The following is a 25,411-nucleotide window of genomic DNA, read 5'->3' as shown; positions in this document are numbered from 1 at the left end:
CCATGACACCCGAAGCATCTCCACTCTGCACTTGCTCAGGGACTCTCACTCCGTTCTCGGCTGCTTCCTTTGAACAGTGTCCTCATGTGAAAACAACCCCTGGTACCTTAAGGGGTCTCTTTGGACTCAGAGTAGAATTCAAATCCCGCCATTCCCACTTACAGCCTGTGTGACCCCGAGCCTCAGTGTCCCCGAGAATACAATGAAGGTGAAGGGACAAAGCTCCTGGGATTGCTGGGACCAAGGGGTCGTGCAGGGCTGACCTTGATGGGGGACGCCACACACACTAGCTCCCGCCCTTCTCTGGGGGAGGGAGATTAAAAACCATGACTATTGTTTTTACCTTTAAAACTACTTTCAGTCAGTTTCTCCCAGCACTCATAGCCCACTGTAGTTTTCACAGTGGGTTTGGAAATACTCCTGGTGGACAGCTTCCACATTCTAAAAGTTATATGTGAACACAGACTAAAAGGCAATACACAAAATCAGGCAGAATTCTTGTGTTGTTAGAGTGAACAGGAAATTTTTTTCTTAAGTATTTGACACCTTTCCTCCTTATCAGAAAATCCATGAACACTTAAAAAAGGAGGCACTTAAATGTACCATTCTTCCTCTCCCCAGAGCTCTCCCTCTGCAGTGCCCTGAAGCGTCGGGACCACCACACGGGGGAGCACAAGAGCTCTGGCTCCTCCTCCGCTGGCTCTGTGGACCCAGGTGCCAGGTGAGCGCACAGCCCCCTGCACACCTGCGGCTCCTGGCTGGGAGCCACCCTGCGAGCCGGACCTCTGACCTCTGCGCCCGCACTCTGTTCTCCTCTGGAGGACCTGCTCCCATCTGGGGAAGGCTCTTCCTTCTTGTGAAGACCAGAAGCACGCGGAGTCCAACCAGGCTCTAGTACGTGATCCTGGCCAGTCTTCCTCCGGGCTCGTTTCTTACACGTTCAGGCACACAGAAGTCAGCCTCTGCCCTAGACGGCTGGGCGTTGGGAGGAGTCCAAGACACCCCCCAGGTCCACCTCTCCTAGCCTGATACTCTGATACGGTGGCCCTTAACCTTCATCATTCAGCTTGGGAGTCCTAGGATTCTTCCACGTCCTCACCTACAGTAGGCTCATGGACGGGTCCAAAGGATACATCTTCATGAGATGTTGTAATGTGGGTGCGCTCGGAGAGAATGGTAGGACATCATCACCACAAACAAGTAGGGATCAAAAGAATAATGACTAACATGCAAAATGCGACAGGCACCGAGCTATCTTACACACGCTGGTTCCTTTCATCCTAAAAAGAGCCCTGTGATGATATGATAACCTATCGTTATTAGCCACGACTACAGGGGAAGAAACCGAGGTTTACAGAGTTGGAGCATCACGGTTCATTCGGTTAGAAACAGGATTCCAGGGGCTTCCCTGGTGGCGCAGCAGTTGAGAATCTGCCTGCCAATGCAGGGGACACGGGTTCGAGTCCTGGTCTGGGAGGATCCCACATGCCGCGGAGCAACTAGGCCCGTGAGCCACAACTACTGAGCCTGCGCGTTTGGAGTCTGTGCTCTGCAACAAGAGAGGCTGTGACAGTGAGAGGCCCGCGCAACGCGATGAAGAGTGGCCCCCGCTTGCCACAACTAGAGAAAGCCCTCGCACAGAAACGGAGACCCAACACAGCAAAAAAATATATAAATAAATAAATAAGTCAGGAGCTCTTTTTAAAAAAAAAGAAACGAAACGGGATTCCAGAGCCTGTGCTAAGAGCCTCCACACCATCGGGGCACGGGATACCCCACCCTCCGCGACACTGGGCTTTGCACTGCAGCAGGGCAGCAAAAGAGTCGCAGGCAGCTCCTGATTCGGAAGAAGGAGACTGTAACTTAACTGCCTGTTCTCAGGGCACCACCCTCCGCCCAGCTCACATAAGTACACAGAAATGTTGTTGCATAAACATATGCAGTCACAGGCCAATTACAAAAACAAGTACTATAGTGGAGAAAACACTGTAATTAAGGTGAGTGCAAAAGATTATGGGGGCACAAAAGACAGAACATTTAGTGTTGGCTCAGAGGGTGGGGAAGACGTGTGGTTGTCTGGGTAGTGTGTAAATGTTACTTTAAATTCTTTACGCAATTGCTGAGCTTTTAAAATGCTTCCAACAGCTTGTAATGAAGCTCAAGGTCATATATTTTGAATTACCATTATTAAAATTTTAAAGTTGGACTTACCAGTGCAGGGCTAAGGGCACAGATGACACTATAAAAATTTAGAAGCCAGAGTTATAAAACTTATTAGGAAGCCTGTAAAGATGATCTTAATCAAGCCCCCTCATCTTCCCGCAGAATCAGGGCTCAGAGAAAGCTGTCGCTGTCCACAGTACCCGTCACCGGAGCACGTGACTCCACGCCGCTGCCCTCTGTGTGCTTCCTTTCCTACTGAACTCAAGGTAAACTCTTAAAAATTCAAAAACAAACAAAAAAAATGTGGTAAAATTGGAAAGGAAAAAGCGAAAGCTCGCCTCCGGGGTAAGGTTAAGGATCCTCCCTTCTCGCTTCCAGAAACCGCCCTGGATCCAGCCTCACCAGAAACCCAGCTCTTCCTGATGCTTCCTTAACAGGAGCAGTAAGTTCCTGTAGTCATTAAAGGAGGGGGAAGGATGGGGAGGGGTCGGGGGGAGGGGGGGAGACAGGAGGGGGGAAGGGAGGGAGGGGAGGAGGAGGGGCAGGAGGGGGAAGGGGGAGAAATGGAGGCTCAGTCTGCAGTGGGGCTGGGAACCTGAATTTCTAACAAACGCCTCCGGTGATTCTGAGGGTGGCCAAAGACAGGACCTGCAGGCAGAGGGGGCACATGAGCAAAGCTGTCCTCAGTCAAAATACAAATACAGAACAATGGAGCTGACACATTAAAAAAAAAAAAAAGCTTACAAAGGAAAAGAGCCATCGGGGAAAGAAGGCAGCTGTGTTGTCAGCCCCTGGGGGATGTCGGCCTTCTCAGTGACTGCTGAGAGAGGGCCGGCCACCCTGGCGCTCACCCATCTATGCGACAAATCGGGGAGAAGCAACACGCAGAGAGATTCTGCAGGGAAAGCACGGCGCGGAAGCAAATCAACCCCTGCAATGCGAACGCCCTGCCCCGGGCTCTGCCTGAGCTTCCCGCTGGACCAGAGGAGCACAGCCTCCCCGGAGAGCCCACCTTGTCACAAAGGAGAGCTCAGGGAGGGGAAGACCCCGGAAGTGCCCGTCCCGCTGCAAACACAGGCAGGGCAGAATCAAAGGCACAGAAAACAAAGCAGCTCATGGGACAGAGAAAGGCCGGCAACTGTGACAGGTCCTCAAAGCCTCACAGAAACAGCCGAGCTGAATTAAGCAGCACTGACTCAGGTGAGGGGCGCTTTCTAGGGATTAACAGTTGCCAGGGAGGAGCTGATGGCCTGAGGCAAAGCTGGGGCGGGGCCCAGAAACCCTACCAGCCACCCCTCCTTCCCCAGGCAGGGCGGAGCTCCGGAGGGCGGGGCTTCAGAGCTGGGCTGAGGTCACGTGACGCCACTGTCACTGTCACAGCTGGCACTGCAGGTGCTTCGGGGCAGGGGCGGCACCTCCTCCCACAGGGGCATCAGCCGTGGGGGCGCCACAGCAAGCGTCCAGGACGCGCCCTCGCCCAGCCGAGCTTTACGGTTCACGGCACGTGCAAGCGAGGAGGACGCGGGGGAGGGGAGCTGGGGGCTTAGTGGTCATCCTGCCGCATTTCAGCAGGGCCCCCGGGAGAAACCGCGTGGCTGCTCAGAGCCGATCCCTCCGTTTGGAATTGGGGCCAACAGCACCCGCCCTGCCCACTGAGGGCGCAGCGGACACCACCCGCCTGCACTCCCTGTCTGGCCCTCAGTCCCCCGTGGCCCACAGGCCAGGACCCCCATCATTATCTTTCTCTCTCACCAGCTCACGGCTGGAGGCGGCTGAGAGCACGTCCCAAGGAGGGGAATGACAGACACACAGCACACAGCACTGCAGACGGGGACACACACGACACCGCTGACGGGAGAGGACACAGAGGGGAAGCCCCTGTCCACCCTCACTGCAGGGAAGCCGGAGACAGGGCAAAGGAGACAGGGGCAGTCAGCGAGAAGGCCGTCACCATTTTAAAACGCAGGTGGTAATGGTGTGATAACAATAACACTGTGGGAAACCAGAGGGACAACCGGACTTCCTCTGGAGACAGAAGGAAATAGGGAGGCTGTGCTCCCCTCCCACAGGGCATCCTCTCCCGGGGGCAGGTGCCTCTGGAAACACGTGGCACACGTGGGAAGAAGCATGTGGCACACATGTAGGGAACCACGCACATCACATGCGAGACCTGTGTCTCACGTACGAGAGAAACACATGTCACGTGTGGGAGGAAACATATGTGAGGGGAAGCACTGTCATGTGTGAGAGGAACACACGTCACATGTGGGAGGAAACATACTATATGTGAGGGGAAGCACTGTCACGTGTGAGAGGAACACACATGTGACATGAGCAGAACAGGCACGCATGTTTGAGATGAAACATGCACGCCGAGCGTGAGGGCTGTTTCCGGCGGCACAGGTGTCCACGCACGCGGCCTGGCCCTCCTGCTCCCTCTCGCCTCTCCCTTCTCCCTGGGCTCCCTCCCCGGGAATGAGCCAAAGTACTATGAAAACACAGGCCCACCGGCAAGTGACACAATCATCGCAGCCTGAAGGCCTCAGCTCAGACGCCCCCTTCTCTGTGACGCTGGCTCTGATGCCACCAGGAAGAAATAGGTGTCCTTCCGGCCACGTGCCACTCTGCCTGGACCTCTCTCCTCAGTGTCACTGCAATTATCTGCACATCTATGTCATCGCATCATTGGAAGCTGAACTCGGGGCACAAATGTATCTGTTCCTTCTGTGAGTCTCACACGTAACACAGTGAGAGGAATCAGAGTCCTGTCACCACACTAAATACGCATTGCTGAGCAAATGAATGAATGAGTGAGTGAGTGAATGAATGACTGTCCCAACAAGGCCACGTACCTTTCCCAGAAACAGAAAAGGAAACACCAGCAGGTCAGAAACACTCTTTCATTCCCATCGTCTGGATTCACAGCCAAAAGACCACCACAGGTGAAGAGTGTAAGAGAAAGTTATAAACCTCAGCCTCCGCCCTTTAATTCAACCGTGGCCAGAAAAAAATAACTGAAGCCAGAGGCTACAAGCCTGAATCAGCAGCTTAAGGAGGGCTTTGAAAGGAAAGAGCCGGCAGAGGACACAGTGGCTCTGCACCTAGCACTCAAGGAGCCTTACACACTGGAGGATGTGGCAGAGGTTACCAAGAGTTACGCACTTGTTACCATTAACTACCGAACTTTTCTGGACCTTACCATTGGAAAGTTGGATTTCTAAGACTGATTTTTAAGAAGAACCAAAGTCTCTCATCTAATATGAAAATGTTTCTTTCACTAGGCCCACAGACCGACGGCCCGTATTCTAAAAGCCGGGACTGTTCCCGTAGAGAGTACATTTGATAAACAGGCATATGGAGCCGTAAACTACGTTTGTCAGGAGGCTGATGTCCCCTCTGGCTTAGATAATTACAATCCGCTAGGACAGGGCCACATAAGAGGTGCTCCCTGACACTGGTTAGCGATGCAGATGCTTGGGCCCGCCCCCGAGATTATCTTGCTTCACAAAGGATTTCAGGAAGATTAAAGCACTTTATGTCATTTGGGGCTGATCCTTTCTTACTATCGTAACCAAATGGTATACAGTTTTGCCTGATAAAACCAGGTACAATGTAACTTATTAATGCCTTACACTACCTCATTTTGTTTTTAATTCACGTGTTTCTGTCAGCTTTTAATATTTTCTAGAAAAAAGTTATAAGCATCCCTCATTAAATAATAATAACAATTTCTTTCTTGTCTTAAGAAGTTTAAAAACTGATGATCAGGAATCCCCTGGTGGTCCAGTAGTTAGGACTCTGAGTGTTCACCACTGAGGGCGTGGGTTCAATCACTGGTTGGGGAACTAACATCCTGAAAGCCGCGCGGCACGGCCAAAAAATAAAAAAATAAAAACTGATGTTCTACCAAGAAGGTCAACGGTACAGGCCTGGAGCTGGGTGGAATTGAAACCCAAGTAGATGAGAAAAAGGCAGTTAGTCGTCCACCTGGCTCTGTCCCCAGGCCTCTAACACCTCCCCCATCACAAACTGCGCCCATCCATCCCCAGAGGAAGCAGCTGTGCCTCCTGTCACCAGCTCCCTGTGCTGTCACCTGGTTAGCCTTCCCCTCTCCCCGCCAACCAGCACCCCCAGGCCTCACGGTGCCGTCACGGGGTTTCCTCTTGCCCTGAGACAGCCACGCTAACTGTCTTTATAAATAAATCATTCCCATCCGACATTTTCCAGGAGGAAAGTAACACATACACATACACACGTGTTCAGAAAACTGGAAATTATAAAGAAACAATTTACATCACATTCACATTCCCTGAAGATAACCATGGCTCAAATTTCGAGCCCTTTTGACCTATTTCTAGTCTTTATTCTATGCAGAGATTCAATTTTGTACTTTATCTACTTTTTTTATAGAGGTATAATTGACAAAACATTACATTAGTTTCAGGTGTACAATGGAATGATTCGATATTTGTATATATTGCAAAACAATCTACCTTTTTTTTTTTTTTTTTACACAATACTGATCACACAGTATATACAATCTTAACATTTCACAGAATCACCTAAGAATTTTTAGGTTGTAACGCTTCTGAGGAGACTCAGCTTTTCACGCGTGCAGGGAGTGAGCACTATGCCCAGTGGCCGGGCTCAGCCAGGTTAATCATGGGAATCTGCCATCATGGACGGGAGTGCCATAGGGTCCAACCTACTACCTGCACGATGTGATCGCTTCTCGTGCTTTCACCATTCTATGCACCAATACGATATTATCCCTTGTATATAAAGCTTTTTTGATGTTTTGAGTGTAAGAATTACGTGTTCAATGATACGAACATTTATTTATGAAGCTCTAGGTGTGTACCATCAAATTAGCTGCCATAATGACTATGCCAACATAAAGTCCCTCATCAGCATGGGAGAGTGAGGATTTCACCACACCCCACGTGGCACCGAATACTCTTGGACAGCGATTTTAACACCATCCCCCCAGTGACAACAGTAACTGGATGGGGGCTGCACCACGTGACGCCGCCTGATGTGCGTTTCCCCAAGATCAAAGGCAGTGCACATCTCCACAACACCCACGGCACCTGTGGACAGCCCTACCTCTAGTCGAGGATGAGGAAGACGAAGCCCGGCAAGGTTAATCCATTCGCTCAAGGTCACGCTTCTGTGTCAAGCCGTGGACTGAACCTCAACCTTGTGAGTATCCAACAGCCTTTCCACTATAGTGGCCAGGACAGCACATGGGTCACACCCTGTATATCTCCCTGGACCGACTGGCAGCGACAGCCTGGAACTCTATGCTGCGATGGGATTATGGCCTCGTCCAGGCTCAGCTAGAGAGAGTGCTGTGAGCCATCAGAGCAGTCGACCACGGGCTGGGGTCAAAGGGGTAATGCTGACCTCGTACCCTGCGTTGCTTCTCAACCACTTACACGGTGAATCCTACACACACACAAAACCAAAACACGAAACTACGGCAGTAATGCTACACAGAATAAGTTTAAATTATTTAATTCAATCATCACATACAGTTGGCTATGTAAATCCCAATGAAAGGTTTATTTTGTTTGTGTGGCATTAATTTTCTCAAATGTTGCTTGAAAAATCAAGAATGAAATGGTTATAAAACTAAGAACAGGCTTAGTAATTAACATGTATACATTTGTCAAAAATAGTTACCTGATTATCATATTTTAGAGACTGCGTCCCAACCAGAAACCGAATGGCATCTGTTTCTGCCGTTTGAGGTGTGAGAGCACGTGCCTGTAGGAGGGAAGGAAAATGCACACACATGTATGAAGGTGGATCTAACAGACAGATTAGAAAGGCAGTTGCCTCTTCTACTGCTGATGGAGTAGCAACTGGTACAGAGCGCCTGCAAGGCAATTTAGAACCGTGCACGAAGAGCCCTCAACTCTTGTACACTTTGTGACACAACAATTCCACTTCCAAAGTATATCTGGAAACAATTGTAAGTGGGCACAAAAATTAAGCGATAAAGATATAAATTGTGTTTTTTAACAAAACCATTATTTATTTTCAACAGTAATTGATTGGTTGAACAAATTATTCTTCAATAACAGAGCAGAAAATGGCTCCCGGTGATGGCAGAACAGGTGGTTTAAGCCAAGCCTCCTGCAGAGCCAGCTGGAAAAACTAAACCAAAAAGCCTGAGTTTGTTTCAAGGCTTCAGAAAGCTGCCACAGTCATGAAATGCAGGCTCCAGGAAAGGAGAGAAGTTAGAGGAGGGCTGACCTCCTACCCACTTTCACCTGGAGGCCCTCGTCCATTTGGCACCGGCGGCTGAGCGGTGAGGCTGACGAGAGCTGCTTCCAGGCTCCCAGAGCCGGGCGAACGGAGCGCAGGGTCCTTGGGGGAGGAGGGGCCAGCAGAGCCCCGAGGCTTTGGGCTGGGACCCTCCCCACCCCGGTCACAGGCCTGGGACCCTCCCCACCCCGGTCACAGGCCTGGGACCCTCCCCACCCCGGTCACAGGGCTGGGACCCTCCCCACCCCGGGTCACAGGCCTGGGACCCTCCCCACCCCGGTCACAGGCCTGGGACCCTCCCCACCCCGGTCACAGGCCAGGCGCGAGGGTGAACTAGCATGAGATGAACCTGCTCAGCCTGGAGCTCCAGGTCACCTCAGCCCTGGAGTGGATCTCAGGTGACCTGAGCCCACGGCGCTCCTGTGCCCGCCCGCCGCCTGCCCCGGACACCTCGCCCAGCCCAGTCTGGAGCTCACTTTTCAAACAGAGGCGAAGGCTTCTCTCCTCTCTTCTCAGACTCTGGGAAACCATACAAAAGCAGGAAGGAGAATGAAGAGCGCAAACACAAACTCTGCCTTCAATGAAACGCGGAAACATCTGTAATCCAAACGCGCCCTGAGAACAAAGCCTCGGAGGCGGCGAAGGCCCCAGCTGAGAGAAGACGCTGCAGAGGACGCAGGCAGCGACACCCCAGACACAGGCGGGGACAACACCAGGAACCGCCCGGAGCGGGTGGCAGAAACAGGTGCCCTGCACACACTGGGGCAAGAACAAGAGCAGGGCTGGGGACGGGCTGGCATCTCCTCGGGAGCAGCCTGGGCTCCGTGGGGCCGAGTGGGAGGCCGCACAGCGGGGACGCCGGACTCTGCCAGACTCCTTGGCCTCGGGGTAAATGGCAGCGAAAGGGTTTACTCAACAAAGCCCTGAGCTGCAAGAACTCCTGTCGGCCTGGGCGTGGGCCTGGCCCACCTCCACCTACAGAGCCTACAGCGAGCTGCACGCGACGGCTCAGCCCTAGACATGATCTGGGCGCCAGCACGGGAGCCCTGCAAGGGCACCACGAGGAGGGACCGGGGAGGGGGAGGAGACAACGGGAAAAGGCGTCAGAAGATGCAAGCATTAGGCGGATGCTGCCGCAGAAGAGCCAGAACCCGTGATTATACACACGGACACTCACCTACAAAACTCAATGGAGCAATCACCTCTTCAAAAGCGAGGGAGAAAACCAGAAAAGACTCGAGAGGGAAGGCAAGACAACCCCAGACAACTGAACCTGAGCCGACACAGCTCGAGGAACTGAAAACCAGACCCGATGCTGGAAGGACGCAAAGACAGAAACCCCAACGAATAATGTATGCAGTATCTGAAGATACAACAAATCCATAGAATGAAGCTACAAGATGGCTTTGTGCTTAAATCTGTCACTGTTAAAATGCAGTGTCTTCGTACATTGGGTTAGAAGCAGCAGATCCACTGGCTACTTGATCACAGTTATTGTACATCCTATAAAATAATCTTCCACCCTTTGAGAAAAACGGTCCTAGAACTCACCCAAGATTTGATATATTACTTGTCTTACTACTGTAAACAGATTTCCAGTCATCATTTTGCAGAGCAAGTGTCATAGGAACAGCACACCCCAGACCATCTAGAGGCTATGGTAATAGAAACACAAGAACTTAGGCACTTGGCTCAAAGGGATGCAGAACAAGGAAGTGGAAACTCCAGGAGGAGAAACCAGCACCGGGTGCACAGCTAGTACGTACGGCACTAACCAGGCAATCCAGGACACGCACACAAAGATAAGGTAAGGTACTGAACTCAAAATTCAAATTTTCACATGTCGAGCACATGTTGTGCTCGACATGTGACAGAAGGAACTGTTAGCTTTTTCACTTCCTAATTTTTTCTAATCAGATCTTATGTAAATATAACTTTTGCCTTTGGAATTAGGAACCCAGAAAGGGGATGGCTTTAGGGGCATTCTTGTCTTAGACTTGTTTTATATGACAATTTCAGTTTAAAAATTTTATCTGTACTAACCAGAGGAGATATTCATTGTGCTACAAGTCTGGTAAGAAACATGAAATAAATGCTTTGATACCGCTGATGTGAATCCCATTGACATAACTAAGGCCAGCAAAATTGTTCTTCGGACTTTGTGTCTCCAAGTTAGAAAGTTTGAAACATGTTGGCAATTAGAAAAGTAAATATTTCTTGAAATTAAAAAAAAAAAAAAATTCAAATTTTTTCTGCGCAAAAATCCTGAAAAGCTGGCTAAACAAGTCATAGAACCCTACTTGAATCAGCAGTCAACAATGTAATTAGAAAAACGAGAAACCTGAGTACAGATTTGGCAAAAGATTGTAATTAACTATATTGGGAGTCTGAAGGAAGACATGAGAGCATAGAAAAAGCCAAAAATCCTCATGTGCCATGCCATCCTGTCGCCAGGTTATATCGAGAGATAAAAGCAAGAAGGTAAAGACTAGAAGAAACACTTTAAAATGTTGAAAGTGGTTGTTCTCAAGAACTCAGATAAGATGGAAAGGGAGTGCTTAGGGCTGGCTGATTTTAATCAGATTTTCAGCCCCTGACTGCTTAAACAACTCGTAAGAATTACTTGTTTTAAAAGTTTTAAATACACAAAAAGAAAAAGAACTAAAATCATGAACACAAGTCAAAACGTTGCAGAAACACAGATGTGCTTGGCATTTTCTCATTTTAACGGCCCCTCTAGGCCGGTCTTCTGCCTCTTATTTGCACAGTGGTGCCTCATTTTACCCTCCAAGCCTCATCACCTTCAGTCAGTGGTCAATAATCAGATCCCCATCTTCTACGTAAACTGTTCTCCACAGTGATTTAAACATCACTGACAACCAAACCTCCACTATAACTTACGGTTCTTTTATGTTTACTGCAGTAATGGTTCTTCAAATTCAACAAAGCCATGGTCCACAGAGCTGTGTAAAGTAAACAAGTGCAAAAATCAGCTCCTTCTTTTAACATAAAAAATAAATTTTAAAAAAAGATAAAGAGATTCAGATAAAATGCTTGATGCCCAAGGCAAGGATCTACTCCGTTGATTTGTCAAAATCCCAGGAAACAACATTTCAGTTACCTCAAAGATCCAACAGTGAAGATCAAAACCTCCGGGTTACTTAGGAGATTACTTAAGAAGATCAAAAAGTTATTAAGTAGCATTGGAAGAAGATGCACACTTTAGGTAGCACAAGGTCAGAGAACCTTCTCTCTCCCCCTGTGCACCCTCTGGATGCACCATCTGGATGTACCCACAGGTGTACCTTGTTAAGGAGAAAGCAGTTTAACTTTGTGGTTAAGGAGCTTTGAAGTCAGTTTGGGTTTAAAACCTACCTAGGTTAGAATCCCTAGCTAAGCAGCCATAGACCACAGGAAAAAGAGCATCTACCGATACGATTGCTGTGAGAATTAAACAAAATATATGTACGGTGTTAAGCAGAGTGCCTGACACACAGTTAAGTTCTCAATAACTGGTCGTTAAGGCACCAGTCTGTGTGATAGAGCCAGCTGTCAAGCCCTGTAACAGTTCATGACTCATAGGACACTAAGACACTGCCTTGTGTGGAATTTATCTGTAAGAATTTTGTCTCATTATAATAATCAGAACAACATTTACTGAATGCTTATTATATGCCAGGTAGTGTTCTAAGTGCTTGAATTAAATGTATTAACTCATTTAATTTCATAACAGCCACAAGGGGGAGATGCTCATTTTCCCATTTTACTGACAAGGAAACTGAGGCCCAAGGTCACACCGTAAGTGCTGGAGCCAGGATTTAAACCTCAGGAGTTTCAGTGGTGTCCAGGCTTTTAGTAACTAACACTGCTGCTTCTCTCACTGTACGTTTCTTGAAAGCAGAAATCATGTATGGTTTTAACACACATTAGCTGCACACAATTAAGTATCAAGTACTTATACAGCTATGAACTGTGTTTTTATTTCTCTGTAACTGTCCCTCAGCGCCTCAAGCATAACAGGTCCTCAAAAGTCATTTGAATAAACAGAAACCAATACCGAGCTGAAAGAGGCCCAGCTCAATGCGACCTACCTGCCCTTCTAGCTCATCCCTTACCCCGCTCCCCCCCTCTCCTTCACTCTGTCCACACAGGCTCTCTCCCTGTCCTTCCAGACTGCCACGTGCATCCCCTAGGACAGCCACTGCTACACTAGGGGGGTCCACTCATCTCAGCCCTTCGCTGAGCACCAACTGTGCCACGGTCACGGCAAACAGGCACTGGAGAGTACAGGACGAGAAGGACACAAGAAGCAGGGGAGACAGGTGAAATTCCAGCAGACGTCAGCATTAGGGGAAGCTGGGTGAAGGGGACACAGGAACTTTCCGTGTATCTTCGCAACTCTTAGTGTAGATTTAACATTGTGTCAAAATTAAACGCCCCCCCCCCAAAAAAATGGAGTGCCTGCTTCCAGGAACGCCAATGCTGGAGGAAAGGTACACAAGCAAATACACCGAAGTGAGTGGTGAGAATCAGGCCACAAGGAACGCCCGGGGCTGAGGGGAGGCGGCGGGGGCTCCCAAGCCCGGGGGTCGCGGGCAGAACCGCTGCGCCCCCCGTGTGTCACGCAGGCCCCTGGCCCGTCCTGGATGACCACGGCCTCTGGCCCCCGAATCCCCAGTGACCTCGGCTGCACCGGCGTCGCGGGGCCCTCCTGTCACACACCTGGAACTCCAGGCCGTAGATCACCGGCGCGTCGTCCTCCATGCTGCGGCGGCTCACTCGCCTAAGGCCGGTCCCCGGAGCGGGCGCGCCCCACCTCAGGGCCCATTCATTCCCTCCAGCCCCGGCGGCGCCGAACCGGAACTATTTCTGGCCCACCCCGGCTTCCGTAGGGCTCACTTCCTGTGTTTTCCTGATGAGTCATCAATGCGCTCCTCGCCGGCGGCCAATGGCGGCAGCGCCGGGCTCGTGCGCATGCTCACTTGGCTCCCATCCGGGCTCTCGGCTCCCATCCGGGCTCTCAGCTCCCAGGCCCCGGAGAGTGGGACCTCGAGGGGAGGCCCGGCCTGGGGACTCCCGCGGGGAGGCGGGGGCGGGGCGGAGCGGAGCCGGCCCGGCCCGGCCCGGCCCGGCTCGCAGTTACGGCCGCCCGGCGGTCTGCAGCTCGGGGCCTTCCCTGCTCCATCGCCCCAGAGGGAATGGCTCCCCTGGGGCTGTGACGCTGTCGTTGGACGGCTGGGCGCCGGGACGCATGCTTTGTAGGCACTGTCGTTAAGTTCTTCGCTCCAGCCTTACGGCTAAGGCATCATTCTTACATTTTACAGATGGGCCGCTGCAAATTTCAGTGACAGCTGAGGGCACAGAGGGGTTAAGTTGGGGGGCTAGGGTATGTGCCTGGCCTGTCAGACTTAGGTAGGCCGGGACCAGGATCCTTAAAGTCAGGGACCGGGCTAGTTCATATCTGCAGGCGCCAGGCGGTGTGTGTGGAGTGGCCAAGGGATCGCACTGCCAGGGCTGGGGTGATGCCTGGCATCGAACCACTGGCATTGTTTGGCAGCATTTGCCTCTGTAGGGAGCCTGGTGGGAAGATCCTGGGGTCCCTGGATCTCCAAGGCCTGTCATGCTGGAGAGGTTGCCCCGCTCAGGCAGTACTCCTAAAGTGCCTGCCTTGACATTAGGCAATGCCTTTGGCAGACAGGAATGACATTGCATGGAGTCCCAAAATCCCCATAGCTGAACCTCCTTCACTAACCTGGGTCCCATAGGTTTCCAGGACCATGCACCTCTCCTCCATCTGTGTGACCATTTAACTTTTCTCTCTTCTCTTAATCTTCGTTTCAAATAACGAGGTCTGGAACAGGTATATGAAAAGATGTTTGATACCACTGATCATCAGGGAAATGCAGATGAACCACAATGAGCTATCACCTCACACCTGTTAGAATGGTTGTCATCAAAAGGTTAAAAGATAAGTGTTGGCAGGATTGGAGAAAAGGGAACCTTTGTACACTGCTGGTGAGAATGTAAATGGATACATCAACTATGGTAAACAGTATGGAGATTCCTCAAAAAATTAAAAATAGAGCTACCATATGATCTCACAATCCCACTTTTGAGATCCGAAGAAAATGAAATTCCTATCTTGAAGAGATATCTGCACTCCATGTTCACTGCAGGATTATTTGCAGTAGCTGAGACATGGAAACAACCTAAATTGCGTGTGTGTGTGTGTGTGTATGCACACACTCAGCAAGGGCTCACTGCCCTATGCCCATAGAAGACAATAGTATGGTACCAGCTTTTGAGAAAAGAATGAGCTTTATTGTCAGGTTGACCAGTAAGGAAACGGAAGACAGGTCTCAAGTCTGTCTCCCCAGTCCAACGTTCGGGGTGAAATTTAAGGGGTCAGGGAAATTTCAAACTTGGAAGCTGATTGGTTAGCCTCAAATCAGTCCATATAAACTACCGGTGCTGCTGGAAGCCAGATTTTCCTTATTGAAAGATTTCTTGCCTCATAAAGGGCTCCAGCGACATTTCTATTTGAGTTCTGTAGACTGAAGATTCTTTGGGGGTCACCCTGGAGACACGTGCAGTGCTGTCTGTAAAATAACTCAAGGTTTGATTAATCAATTTAAGGAGAATAAGCAGTTTAAGCTGGTCAATGTTTTTTTGGGTTTTTTTTTGTTTTTTTTTAATTATTTATTTATTTATTTTTGGCTGTGTTGGGTCTTCGTTTCTGTGCGAGGGCTTTCTCTAGTTGTGGCAAGCGGGAGCCACTCTTCATCGCGGTGCGTGGGCCTCACTATCGCGGCCTCTCTTGTTGCGGAGCACAGGCTCCAGACACGCAGGCTCAGTAGTTGTGGCTCACGGGCCTAGTTGCTCCGCGGCATGTGGGATCTTCCCAGACCATGGCTCGAACCCGTGTCCCCTGCATTGGCAGGCAGATTCTCAACCACTGCGCCACCAGGGAAGCCCCTGGTCAATGTTTTTTAACGTGCTTTTTCATATATATAATGAAGTATTATTCAACCTTAAGATGAAGGAGGTCCTGTCGTTTGTGACAACATGAATGAACCTAGAGGACATTGTGCTAAGTGAAATAAGCCAGATACAGAAAGACAAATACAGTATGATTCCACATACATGTGGAATCTAAAAGAGAAAGTTGAAATCATTGTAACAGAGAGTAGAATGGCAGGTAACAGAGAGTAGAATGGCGGTTACCAGAGGCTGAGGGTTGGGGGAAAGGGGAGCTATTGATCAAAAGGTACAAACTTTCAATTATAAGATGAATAAGTTCCGGAGAGATAGTTAATAATAATGTATCCTATACTTGATAGCTAGTGGGAACATGCTATAAGGCACAGGAAGCTCAGCCCGGTGCTCTGTGATGACCTAGGTGGGTGGGATGGTGGGAGGTCCAAGAGGGAGGGGATATATGTATACATACAGCTGACTCACTTTGTTGTACAGCAGAAACTAACAACATTGTAAAGCAATTATACTCCAATTTTAAAAAAATATACTATAATTGAAATTTGTGGAGAGTAGATTTCAAATGTTTTCACCACAAACACAGCAAATGGGAAATAAGTGAGGTGATGAATAAGTTCATTCGTTCCATTGTGGTCATCATCTCACAATGTATAGATATATCAAAACATCACGTTGTACACCTTAAATATATACGATTTTTATTTGTCAAAAATAAAATATTTTAAATCATTAAAAAATTAGAATAGGGCTTCCCTGGTGGCGCAGTGGTTGAGAATCTGCCTGCCAATGCAGGGGACACGGGTTCGAGCCCTGGTCTGGGAAGATCCCACATGCCGCGGAGCAGCTAGGCCCGTGAGCCACAACTACTGAGCCTGCGCGTCTGGAGCCTGTGCTCCGCAACAAGAGAGGCCGCGATAGTGAGTGGCCCTCGCTTGCCACAACTGGAGAAAGCCCTCGCACAGAAACGAAGACCCAACACAGCCATAAATAAAATAAATAAATAAATAAATAAATAAATAAGAATAAAGAATTGGCTGGGTCTGGTTTGGCTTAGTTGTGCTCCAGCGCCTAGCGCTGTGCCTGGCACTTAAGCTGGATCGGAATCCTTGGATGAACGAAGAGCTCCGGGTGGTTACACCAGAAATCAAGGAAGCAGAGGCACAGACGTGGGCATCCTATTCACCGGCACCGTTTGCCTAAGATTAAGTTGTGGCGCTAAGGAATGCAGGATCTTCATACTGCTGGATTAAATCCACCCAGCTATTATTCGTATTATTATTATTACCATTTTTATCGTTAATGTGGTTACACAGTAGTACAGATACATGGCAGGAAAAGTTGAAAATACAGATAGGCACAAAGACAAATCCCTGAAAATAAATGTTTCTAGGGTGCTTTCGCCAGAAAAAAAAGAGCTTAACCATCTCCCTTCCATCTGCCCCTCTGCCACAGGTTTGTCTGTCGCCTCTGAGGGTCACAACGATTTCCCTCCCCAGTCCTAGGGAAGGGCTGGACTCCCCCCGCGCATTCACCGCCCCCGATTCCCACCTTGGGGCCCACGCCCCGCCCACCGCAGCATGAACCGGAAACGCGCCGGGCGCTCGGCTCCTGCACTGGGCATGCGCGGGAGCAGGCGCGCGCAGGCGCAGAAAGCCGTAGGAGGTGCCGATTCCAGTTCCTCCTTCCCGGCTTTCTCTGCCTTCTCCTTGCGCCCAGGGTTACGGCTGTAGGTGACCCTTTCTCCAACCCCAGGGGGCCGGTGGCAGGTGAGGACAGGGCCCGGGCTGTAGGGAGGGAGTCGTGCTGTCCCTAACCGCAGCCCCGCCGGCCCTCAGACACAGTCCCCCGGGGGTCTTCTCTCCGCGTCTCCTCCCCGAGGGTCTCCTCCCGGGGGTTCTTGTCCCCGGGTCTCTCCTCTACGGGTCTCTCCTCTCCGGGCGTGTCTCCTCCCCAGGGTTCTCTTCCCGGGAGTTCTTCTCCCCGGGGTCTCCTCCCCGGGGGTCTCTCCTCTCCGAGGGCGTCTCCTCCCCGGGGTCTCGTCTCTGTTCCTCCTCTCGCCAAGCCCAGGCTGGTCCTGCCGGGTCCGCAGCGCGGGCCTTCCCTTCCGGGGGCGGCCCCCAACGCTTGGCACCGAAAGCTGGGGAGGGGTCTGCGGCCCAGATCCCAGCTGTGGCCCTCAGTGACTTCTTAGTCCCGGTTTACTCTTCGGTAGGTGGACGTTCACAGTGACTCGCCTGACCAGACTCAGTATTGTGAGGGCAAAATGCGGTGGTTTGTGTAAAAGCATGTAAGTCTTGTAAATGTTGGCTGATTCCTTCCAGGACAGAGCTGACTGATAAGAGTGCATATACTGGGAAGATTTGAAAGCACTTTTATTGTAAAACAGCATAAGGCTCAAAGATGTGCTCTAAAATATGCCTGTTTTCCTCACCCTCATCCACAAAAGAGTTTGACCCCAATGAAACATTTCCTTGGACCTGCCATATCTCTTTATAGCTACTGGAAAACACTGTATTTAAATACTTCTTGTCTCTTTTCGTCAATTCAGAAGGTTGTACTGGGTGGCACACAGCGAGTTAGGGCCCCTGTGTGATGGGCTGGGAGAAGGGATTGAGAACTGGAAATAGGATAATATTCACCAGCCCGCACATCCTGTGATTTCAGACAGGATCTTCACCGTTCCAAGACTGTGTTACCACTCTGCTTCGTCATTAAACTTATAATTACTATGTTTGTGTGCAGCTTATCACAGTTTAAAAAGTTCCTGTGCATCCGTTGCTATTTAATCTTCATTATCCCAGCTTACAGATGAGGAAGCCGAGGCTAAAGGATTAAATCATTTTCAAAGGTCACCTTATTTAGTAGCGAAGCTAAGACTCAAGCAGTTACTCAGAGCTCTTTGTGCCTCAGGTTGCTGCTCTCAGTCACGACCTGTCTAGGAGCCTTACAAGGAGAGCAGAGGCAGAAAAACTGTGTTGGAATCCTGTCAGCATCAAGTATTGGTACTGTGGCTTTGGGCAAATCACTTGACTTTCTCTGCTGTATGATGGAGCTAATACTTTGTGAGTTGATCCTAAGGATTAAATACGATAACTCATGTAAAATGCTTGATCTGTGGTGGGTGTTCTTTACGTGGGGCTTTTATAAATATGTGCTAATTAGATTCCTACCTCGTGGCATAGTTCTTTCATGGAAATACGGTTTACATTATTGCAATCTGGTAAAAGATTTGTAATTGCAGAGTCTTATGTCCAGAAAGGGAGCCTGAACAGCAGTAGTTTTCATTGTTCTTAGTGAATTTAAATCACTTGAAGTTAGTACTTTAAAAATATTTTAAGGCATTAATTAAGCTCATTGTGCAAAGAACTCAACTGGACAAAGAGAAAGTCTGATTTCTTTGCTAGAATTTTGATGCTGACATAGGCTTTAAAACCATGTCTATGATTTCATTAAATTTATTAAATCAATAGTAAGAGAAGCAAAGATTTATATCACATGCAAATCAAGAACAGATTCACGTGCTTTTCCATTTTTAGATTATGAAATGTAAAGACTGCATGTAACATACACGGAAAACATGAAGTTCAAGTGCAGACCCAACGCGTCTTCTGCCACTACTGTTGCCAGCGGCTTAGACTCTCATGTGTCCCTCCCCCATCAAACCTCCCCTTGCTGTCACTTCCAAGCTCCTCCCCAACCGAATTGGGTGTTATTATCACCTTGTTTTTGTGTTTGTATTCCTAAAATAGTATATTGTTTAATTTTCATGTTTTGAACTTTATATGGAAAATCATACTGTTTATTTTTCTACCGGTTCTGGGTGCAGAATTAGATTTGTGAGATTCAGACGTTGTTGCATTCACTATAGGATGGCTCATTCGTTTTCACTGCTGTTTAGTATTCCATTTTTGGAATATACTGCTGTGTATTTATTATGGCGCCTATGGGCAGTGGTTGTTTCCAGATTTTTTATTTTGGGAGCTTTGAAAAGGGGGCGGTATTTTGTTTGTATTTTCTGTTGTGACATTCATGGTCATAGCTTATGGTGCCCATGTGCAAGAGTTTCTCCGTGATACATAAGTAGTGGGACCATTTTTGTCTCAACCAGGGCTCTTGAGAGTGAAAAGAGGTGCTTAATTTTACCGCAACCATGGGTATAAAGTGGAATCATTCTAGAAAAATCGAGTTGTATGGCTGTTGAAGTCACAGGACACATGCTTGTGAAATGTGTATCCCTTTCACCTTGTTCAAATCTTTGTTCAAAATATTTTTCTCTTGGATCATCTGTAATCCTATTGATTTGTAGGAATTTTTAATGTCTTGATATTATGAAGTCTGACAATATCAAGTGTAGGTGAATGTGTTGAACAAGAAGACTACACACCGCTACTAAGTGTGTAAATTGGTACAACCACTTAGTAAAGCAATTTGGCGTTATCTGATAAAGAGGTGTGTTCTCTACGAATGACCCACCGCACACGCTTAACTTTTCATAATGTCATGAAGGAGTTTTCACACGTACAGCAGGAGACATGTACAAGAATATCCATAACAGCACTGTCTGTAGATTCACAAACCTAACACCTCAAATATCCATCAACAGAAGAATAGATATTAGGCTGTGGAACCGTCACGCAATAGAGCATCGTCAGCAAAGATGAGTGAATCACAGCTTCACGCCACTTAACAGGGTTGGGTCTCACGTTAGAAGTGGGGAGGGGAAACTAAGGAAAAAACTGAGAAACCTAACATGTCTGAGGAAGCAAACGTGGAAAATTAAGGAAAAACAAGGGTGTGACAAATCTCAGAATATTAGCCCAGAAAAGGAGGGGAAGTAGGTGTTATAAACATTGTATCCACTCCATTTTAATAAAAGTTGTTTATAGAAAAGGGGCCTTCAGAAGAGTCAGGGAAAGGAGCAAGAACCTTCTAAGGTATTCTGGTGAAAGGAGTCAGAAAGCCGAGGGGGGGCTTTCACCGCTGTCCTGTTCCATAGACAGCCCTCTTTCCTGGGGCCAGTGCAGCGTGTGTGTTACAGTTACTTAGTTTCCTCTCTGTCATCTCCTTGAGAGCCAGTAACGTGGCCTTAACGTAGCTGGTGTCTGAGACACAGTGGCGCTCGGCGACCAATGATCCCTGACTTGCAGGGCGTCTCAGCCCAGTCCTTTGGTGGTGTTTCTAATAAATGTGTAGTTTCCATTCAGAAATTAAGGTAAACAATTTAATTTTTACTCTGGGCTGGGTAACATCTGTGTAAACAGTGTCACTAGGAAACAGGTGACATTGATTTTCTAAATTAGATTGGATTAGAAACAGGGTTACCGGAGAAAATCAAAATATAGTTACAGACTTAAGCATTGACTTGAAAGAGTGTTCCTCTTAGCTTTCTTCCTTTCAGAAGATGATTTCTTTAAAAACAAGACTTTGAGGTGAGCTGGTAAACGCAGAATTGCTTGTCAGAGTTTTATTCCTTGCCAAGCTGTTCTTCAGAAAGGTTGCATTCCCCTTATCAATAAGTAAGTTTCCCTAAAATTCCCCAGAACTGTCACTTCTAAAAATCTTTGCCTATTTCACAGGTCAAATTTTTTAAAATCATAGTTTTAACCTGGGTTTCTTTAATTATTGCGTAAGCAGTTGTTACTTGCTGTAATGATCCAGTCCACATAATGAATGGGTCTCGATAGTGATGAGTCTTCTCTTATTGCCTTGTGAGAAGTAGTTCAAGGTCATCTGTGCAGTCTTTCCTAGGTCCCCCCATTTTAGTCTGTCTTTCTCTATATCTGGTAATACACACAAATTAACCTGGCAGTGATTTCTGCTTGCTTTAAGAGTAGACTTTTCTCCACTTTTCTCTGCATATAAAGAAAGTATCTATGTGATTTTGCCAGTTTTGGTATTCTTCACCTTTTCCTGTAATTGTATGTATTGGACCTTTTCTTATATCCTATGGTTTTTCACAGGTGTCCATTAACGTAGTAACGGGGCATCTGGCATTATCATCTGCACTGCTTTTACTCCGAGAAGGGCCCAGTTAAGCAGCAGTAGTTCCTGGCATCTCCCGGGTCCCAGGCACTGTGCTGGGCGCGGGGGTACTTCAGTCCCCAGGGGCTTAGTCAGGGGGGCCTGCTTCCACTCCTGGTCAGATGAGTCCCATCGCTTCTCTGGTTCTCAGTGTCCTCATCTGTGTTTTAGGGCAGCCCATGCCTGTCTCGTCTGGCTGTTGCAAAGGTTAAACAAAGTCATTGCCGTTCCCTGGTCTTCATGCTTAGTCTTCGTGTCCTGCCTGGGGAGGACCAGGGAAAGCCTTACACCTTGGGGTGCGTCCACTCTGATGTTCCTGAGGCAACCCCGCATTGGAGCTGGGAAACATTACAAGTAAAGGGGCTTTCGTTCCTTTTCATTGTATTTTTGAGTTATTTATAGCTAATAATTATTAAGCGAATATGTAGTAAGTGGGGAATTAGTAACTGACTATGTTGGTCAAGAAACTTCTCCAAAATGTTTAACTTTGAGCCTACTTTAAAGTAATCTTGCTTTTGGATCTCAGGGTGGTCCAGGCTATAAAAGGGAAAGAGAGCTAATTTGGAATACTGTGATGAAAGTGTTGACAGAGGAAAAAGTAATCTTATCGAGAGACCAGCTGAGTATAGTTATTTTTTTTGTTGTTTTTTCTCTTTTTTATACAATTTTTAAAGGTTACAGCCCATTTACAGTTATTACAAATATTGGCTCTATTCCTCGTGCTGTGCAGTACATCCCTGTAGCCTGTCTCATAGCCAGTGGTTTGTGCCTCTCACTCCCCCACCTCTGTATTGCCTCTTTCCCACTCCCTGCTGGTAACGACTAGTTTGTTCTCTGTATCTATGAGTCTGCTTCTTTTTTTGTTATATTCACTTGTTTGTTGTATTTTTTAGATTCAACAAATAAGTGACATCATACAGTATTTGCCATTCTCTGACTTATTTCACTTGGCATAATGCCCTCCAAGTCCATCCATGTTGTTTCAAATAGAAAATTTTTGTTCTTTTTTATGGCTGAGTAGTATTCCATTGTGTGTACGTGTGTATGTGTGTGTGTGTATATATGTATATACACACATACATACATACTACATCTTCTTTATCCATTCATCTGTTGAAGGACACTTAAGCTGCTTTCATATCTTGGCAGTTGTAAATAATGCTGCTATGAACATTGGGGTACATGTATCTTTTTGAATTAGTGTTCTTGTTTTTTTGAATATATACCCAGGAGTGGAATTGCTGGGTCATATGGTAGTTCTATTTTTAATTTTTTGTGAAACCTCCATACTGTTCTCCGCAGTGGCTGCACCAACTTACATTCCCACCAACAGTGCAGGAGGGTTCCCTTTTCTCCACACCCTCACCAACATTTGTTGTGTTCTTTTTTTTTTTTTTTTTTTTTTTTTTTTAAAGGATGGCATTTGTGCATAAATTACGTACTCCGGGATTTTTTTTTTTTTTAATTTTTTTTTTTTAAATGCTATTCTTGTCTGCTTACATTCTTTTTATTTATGTACGTATGTATGTATGGCTTTGTTGGGTCTTCGTTTCTGTGCGAGGGCTTTCTCTAGTTGTGGCAAGCGGGGGCCACTCTTCATCGCGGTGCGCGGACCTCTCACCATCGCGGGCCTCTCGTTGCCGAGCACAGGCTCCAGACGCGCAGGCTCAGCAGTTGTGGCTCACAGGCCGAGCCGCTCCGCGGCATGTGGGATCTTCCCAGACCAGGGCTCGAACCCGCGTCCCCTGCATTGGCAGGCAGATTCTCAACCACTGCGCCACCAGGGAAGCCCCTGTTGTGTTCTTTTTGATGATAGCCATCCTGACAGGTGTAAGGTGGTATCTCACTGTGGTTCCGATTTGCATTTCTCTGATGATTAGCGATGTTGAGCATCTTTTCATGTGCCTGTTGGCCATCTGCATTTCCTCTTTGGAAAAATGTCTATTTGGTTCTTCTGCCCTTTTTCAATTGGGTTGTTTAATTTTTTGATGTTGAGTTGTATGAACTGTTTATATATGTTGGATATTAATCCCTTATCGGTCATATCATTTGCAAATATTTTCTCCCATTCAGTTGGTTGTCTTTTCCTTTTGTCAAGGTTTCCTTTGCTGTGCAAAAACTTTTAAGTTTAGTTATTTGTTTATTTTTGCTTTTTTTTTCCTTTGCCTTATAAGACAGATCCAAAAAAATATTGCTGCAATTTATGTCAAATAGTGTTCTGCCTGTGTTTTTCTCTAGGAGTTTTATAGTATCCAGTCTTACATTTAGGTCTTTAATCTATTTTGAGTTTATTTTTGTATATGGTGTTACTATAGGCTGAAGTGTCTTGGGAAGGCTTGAGGGCAGAGGCGGAACTTCAGCTGCGTCTTAAAGAAATAAGTAGGGTTTAAAAGGCTGAGACCTCACACCCGTTAGGATGGCTACTGTCAAAAAGACAGAAAATTAGCTAGTGCTGGTGAGGATGTGGAGAAATTGGAACTGTTGTACACTCTTGGTGGGGATGTAAAATGGTGTAACTAATGGAAGATAGTTTGGGTAGTTCTTCACAAGATTAAAAATAGAACTGCCACATGAATGATCCAGGAATCCCACTTCTGGGTTTTTACCCAAAAGAGTGGAAAGCACGGTCTCGGAAGAGATATTTGTACACCCATGTTCACAGCAGCAGTATTCATAATAGTCAAAAGATGGAAGTAATCTAAGTGTTCATCAACAGATAAATGGATAAACATGGTATGTACATACAATGGGATATTACTCGGCCTTAAAAATAAGGAAATTCTGGGACTTCCCTGGTGGTCCAGTGGTAAAGAATCCACCTTACAATGCAGGGGACATAGGTTTGGTCCCTGGTCAAGGAACTAAGATCCCACATGCCGCGGGGCAACTAAGCCTGCGCACCGCAACTACTGAGCTCCCGCGCCTCAACTAGAGCCCGTGTGCCACAACTACAGAGCCCACGCGCCCTGGAGCCTGTGCGCCACAACTAGAGAGAGAAAACCCACATGCCACAACTAGAGAGAAGCCCGCGCGCCGCAGTGAAGAGCCTGCACGCCGCAACTAAGACCCGACGCAGCTGAAAATAAATTTTAAAAAATAATAATAATAAATCTTTTTAAAAAAATAAGGAAGTTCCGACATATGCAATAACATGGGTGAACCTTGAGGACATTGTGCTCAGTGAAACAAGCCAGACACAAAAGGACAAATGCCACGTCATTCCACAAATACCATATCTAGGGTATGGTATACTACCCTAGCGTAGTCAGATTCATAAAGACAGACGAGAATGGTGGTTGCCAGGGGCTGGAGGAGCAGGAGGCGGGGAGTTAGTGTTTACTGTATTATTTATTTCAGTTTTGCAGGATGAGAAGAGTTCTGGAGATGGGTGGTGGTGATGGTCGCACAACAAACTGAATGTACTCAAAGCCACTGAACTATACACTTAGCAGTGATTTCGGTGGTAGATTTTATATAATGTGTCTTTTACCACAAAAATAAATAAATAAATGGCTGGAGAAATGGAGGCTATTGAATTTTAAACCATTTGAATATATAGCTGATAAACTGATAAACATTTTTAACAGACTTTTATTTTTTAAGGCAGTTTTAGATTCCCTGCAAAACTGAGAGGAAGGTGCAAAGACTTCTCATCCCCCTGCCGCCCCGACACAGGCAGAGCCTCCCACATTATCCACATCCCCGCCAGATGGTGCGCTGGTTACAGCTGATGGGCCTGCGTTGACATGTCATAATCACCCGAAGTCCACAGTCTACGTTAGGTCTCACTCTGCGTGTGGTACATTCTGTGCGTTTGAACAGATGTATATAATGATGCGTATCCACCGTTGCAAGGACACGAATTCACCATTTTTATAAATCAGAAAACAGTTTCAATAAGCTAAAACCATCGTAATGGTAACCGAGCTGGAAGCTGATGAGGCTGACGTGTGTTTGT

General features: G+C 47.5%; 2 protein-coding genes across 5 annotated transcripts in view; one reads left to right on the top strand and one right to left on the bottom strand.

Annotated features, from left to right (window-relative positions):
- Nucleotides 1-13,339, bottom strand: part of EIPR1 (EARP complex and GARP complex interacting protein 1) — an 89,310-nt gene extending 75,971 nt beyond the window's left edge. The window contains exons 1-2 of one of the 2 annotated variants that reach the window (XM_036873760.1): nt 13,159-13,339; nt 7,849-7,932 (exon numbers count right to left, since the gene is read on the bottom strand). In XM_036873760.1, coding sequence (XP_036729655.1) covers nt 7,849-7,932; nt 13,159-13,200 — 126 coding nt within the window. In that variant the 5' untranslated portion in view covers nt 13,201-13,339. The remainder of the gene's footprint in view (nt 1-7,848; nt 7,933-13,158) is intronic. The other variant, XM_036873761.1, reaches the window with a different exon arrangement.
- A 3,745-nt stretch (nt 13,340-17,084) lies between these two features.
- The window catches only part of TRAPPC12 (trafficking protein particle complex 12), a 64,523-nt gene continuing 56,196 nt past the window's right edge, over nt 17,085-25,411 (top strand). The window contains exon 1 of one of the 3 annotated variants that reach the window (XM_036872747.1): nt 17,085-17,198. The gene's annotated coding sequence lies outside the window, so the exon portion shown is untranslated. Of the gene's footprint in view, nt 17,199-17,220; nt 17,641-18,311; nt 18,495-25,411 lie in introns of those variants that run through there. The other 2 variants (XM_036872748.1, XM_036872749.1) reach the window with 2 other exon arrangements.

Source organism: Balaenoptera musculus, chromosome 13, assembly GCF_009873245.2.
Source record: "Balaenoptera musculus isolate JJ_BM4_2016_0621 chromosome 13, mBalMus1.pri.v3, whole genome shotgun sequence".
In the NCBI taxonomy this organism is placed as follows: Eukaryota; Metazoa; Chordata; class Mammalia; order Artiodactyla; family Balaenopteridae; genus Balaenoptera; species Balaenoptera musculus.
This window is presented reverse-complemented; position numbering and strand designations above follow the sequence as displayed.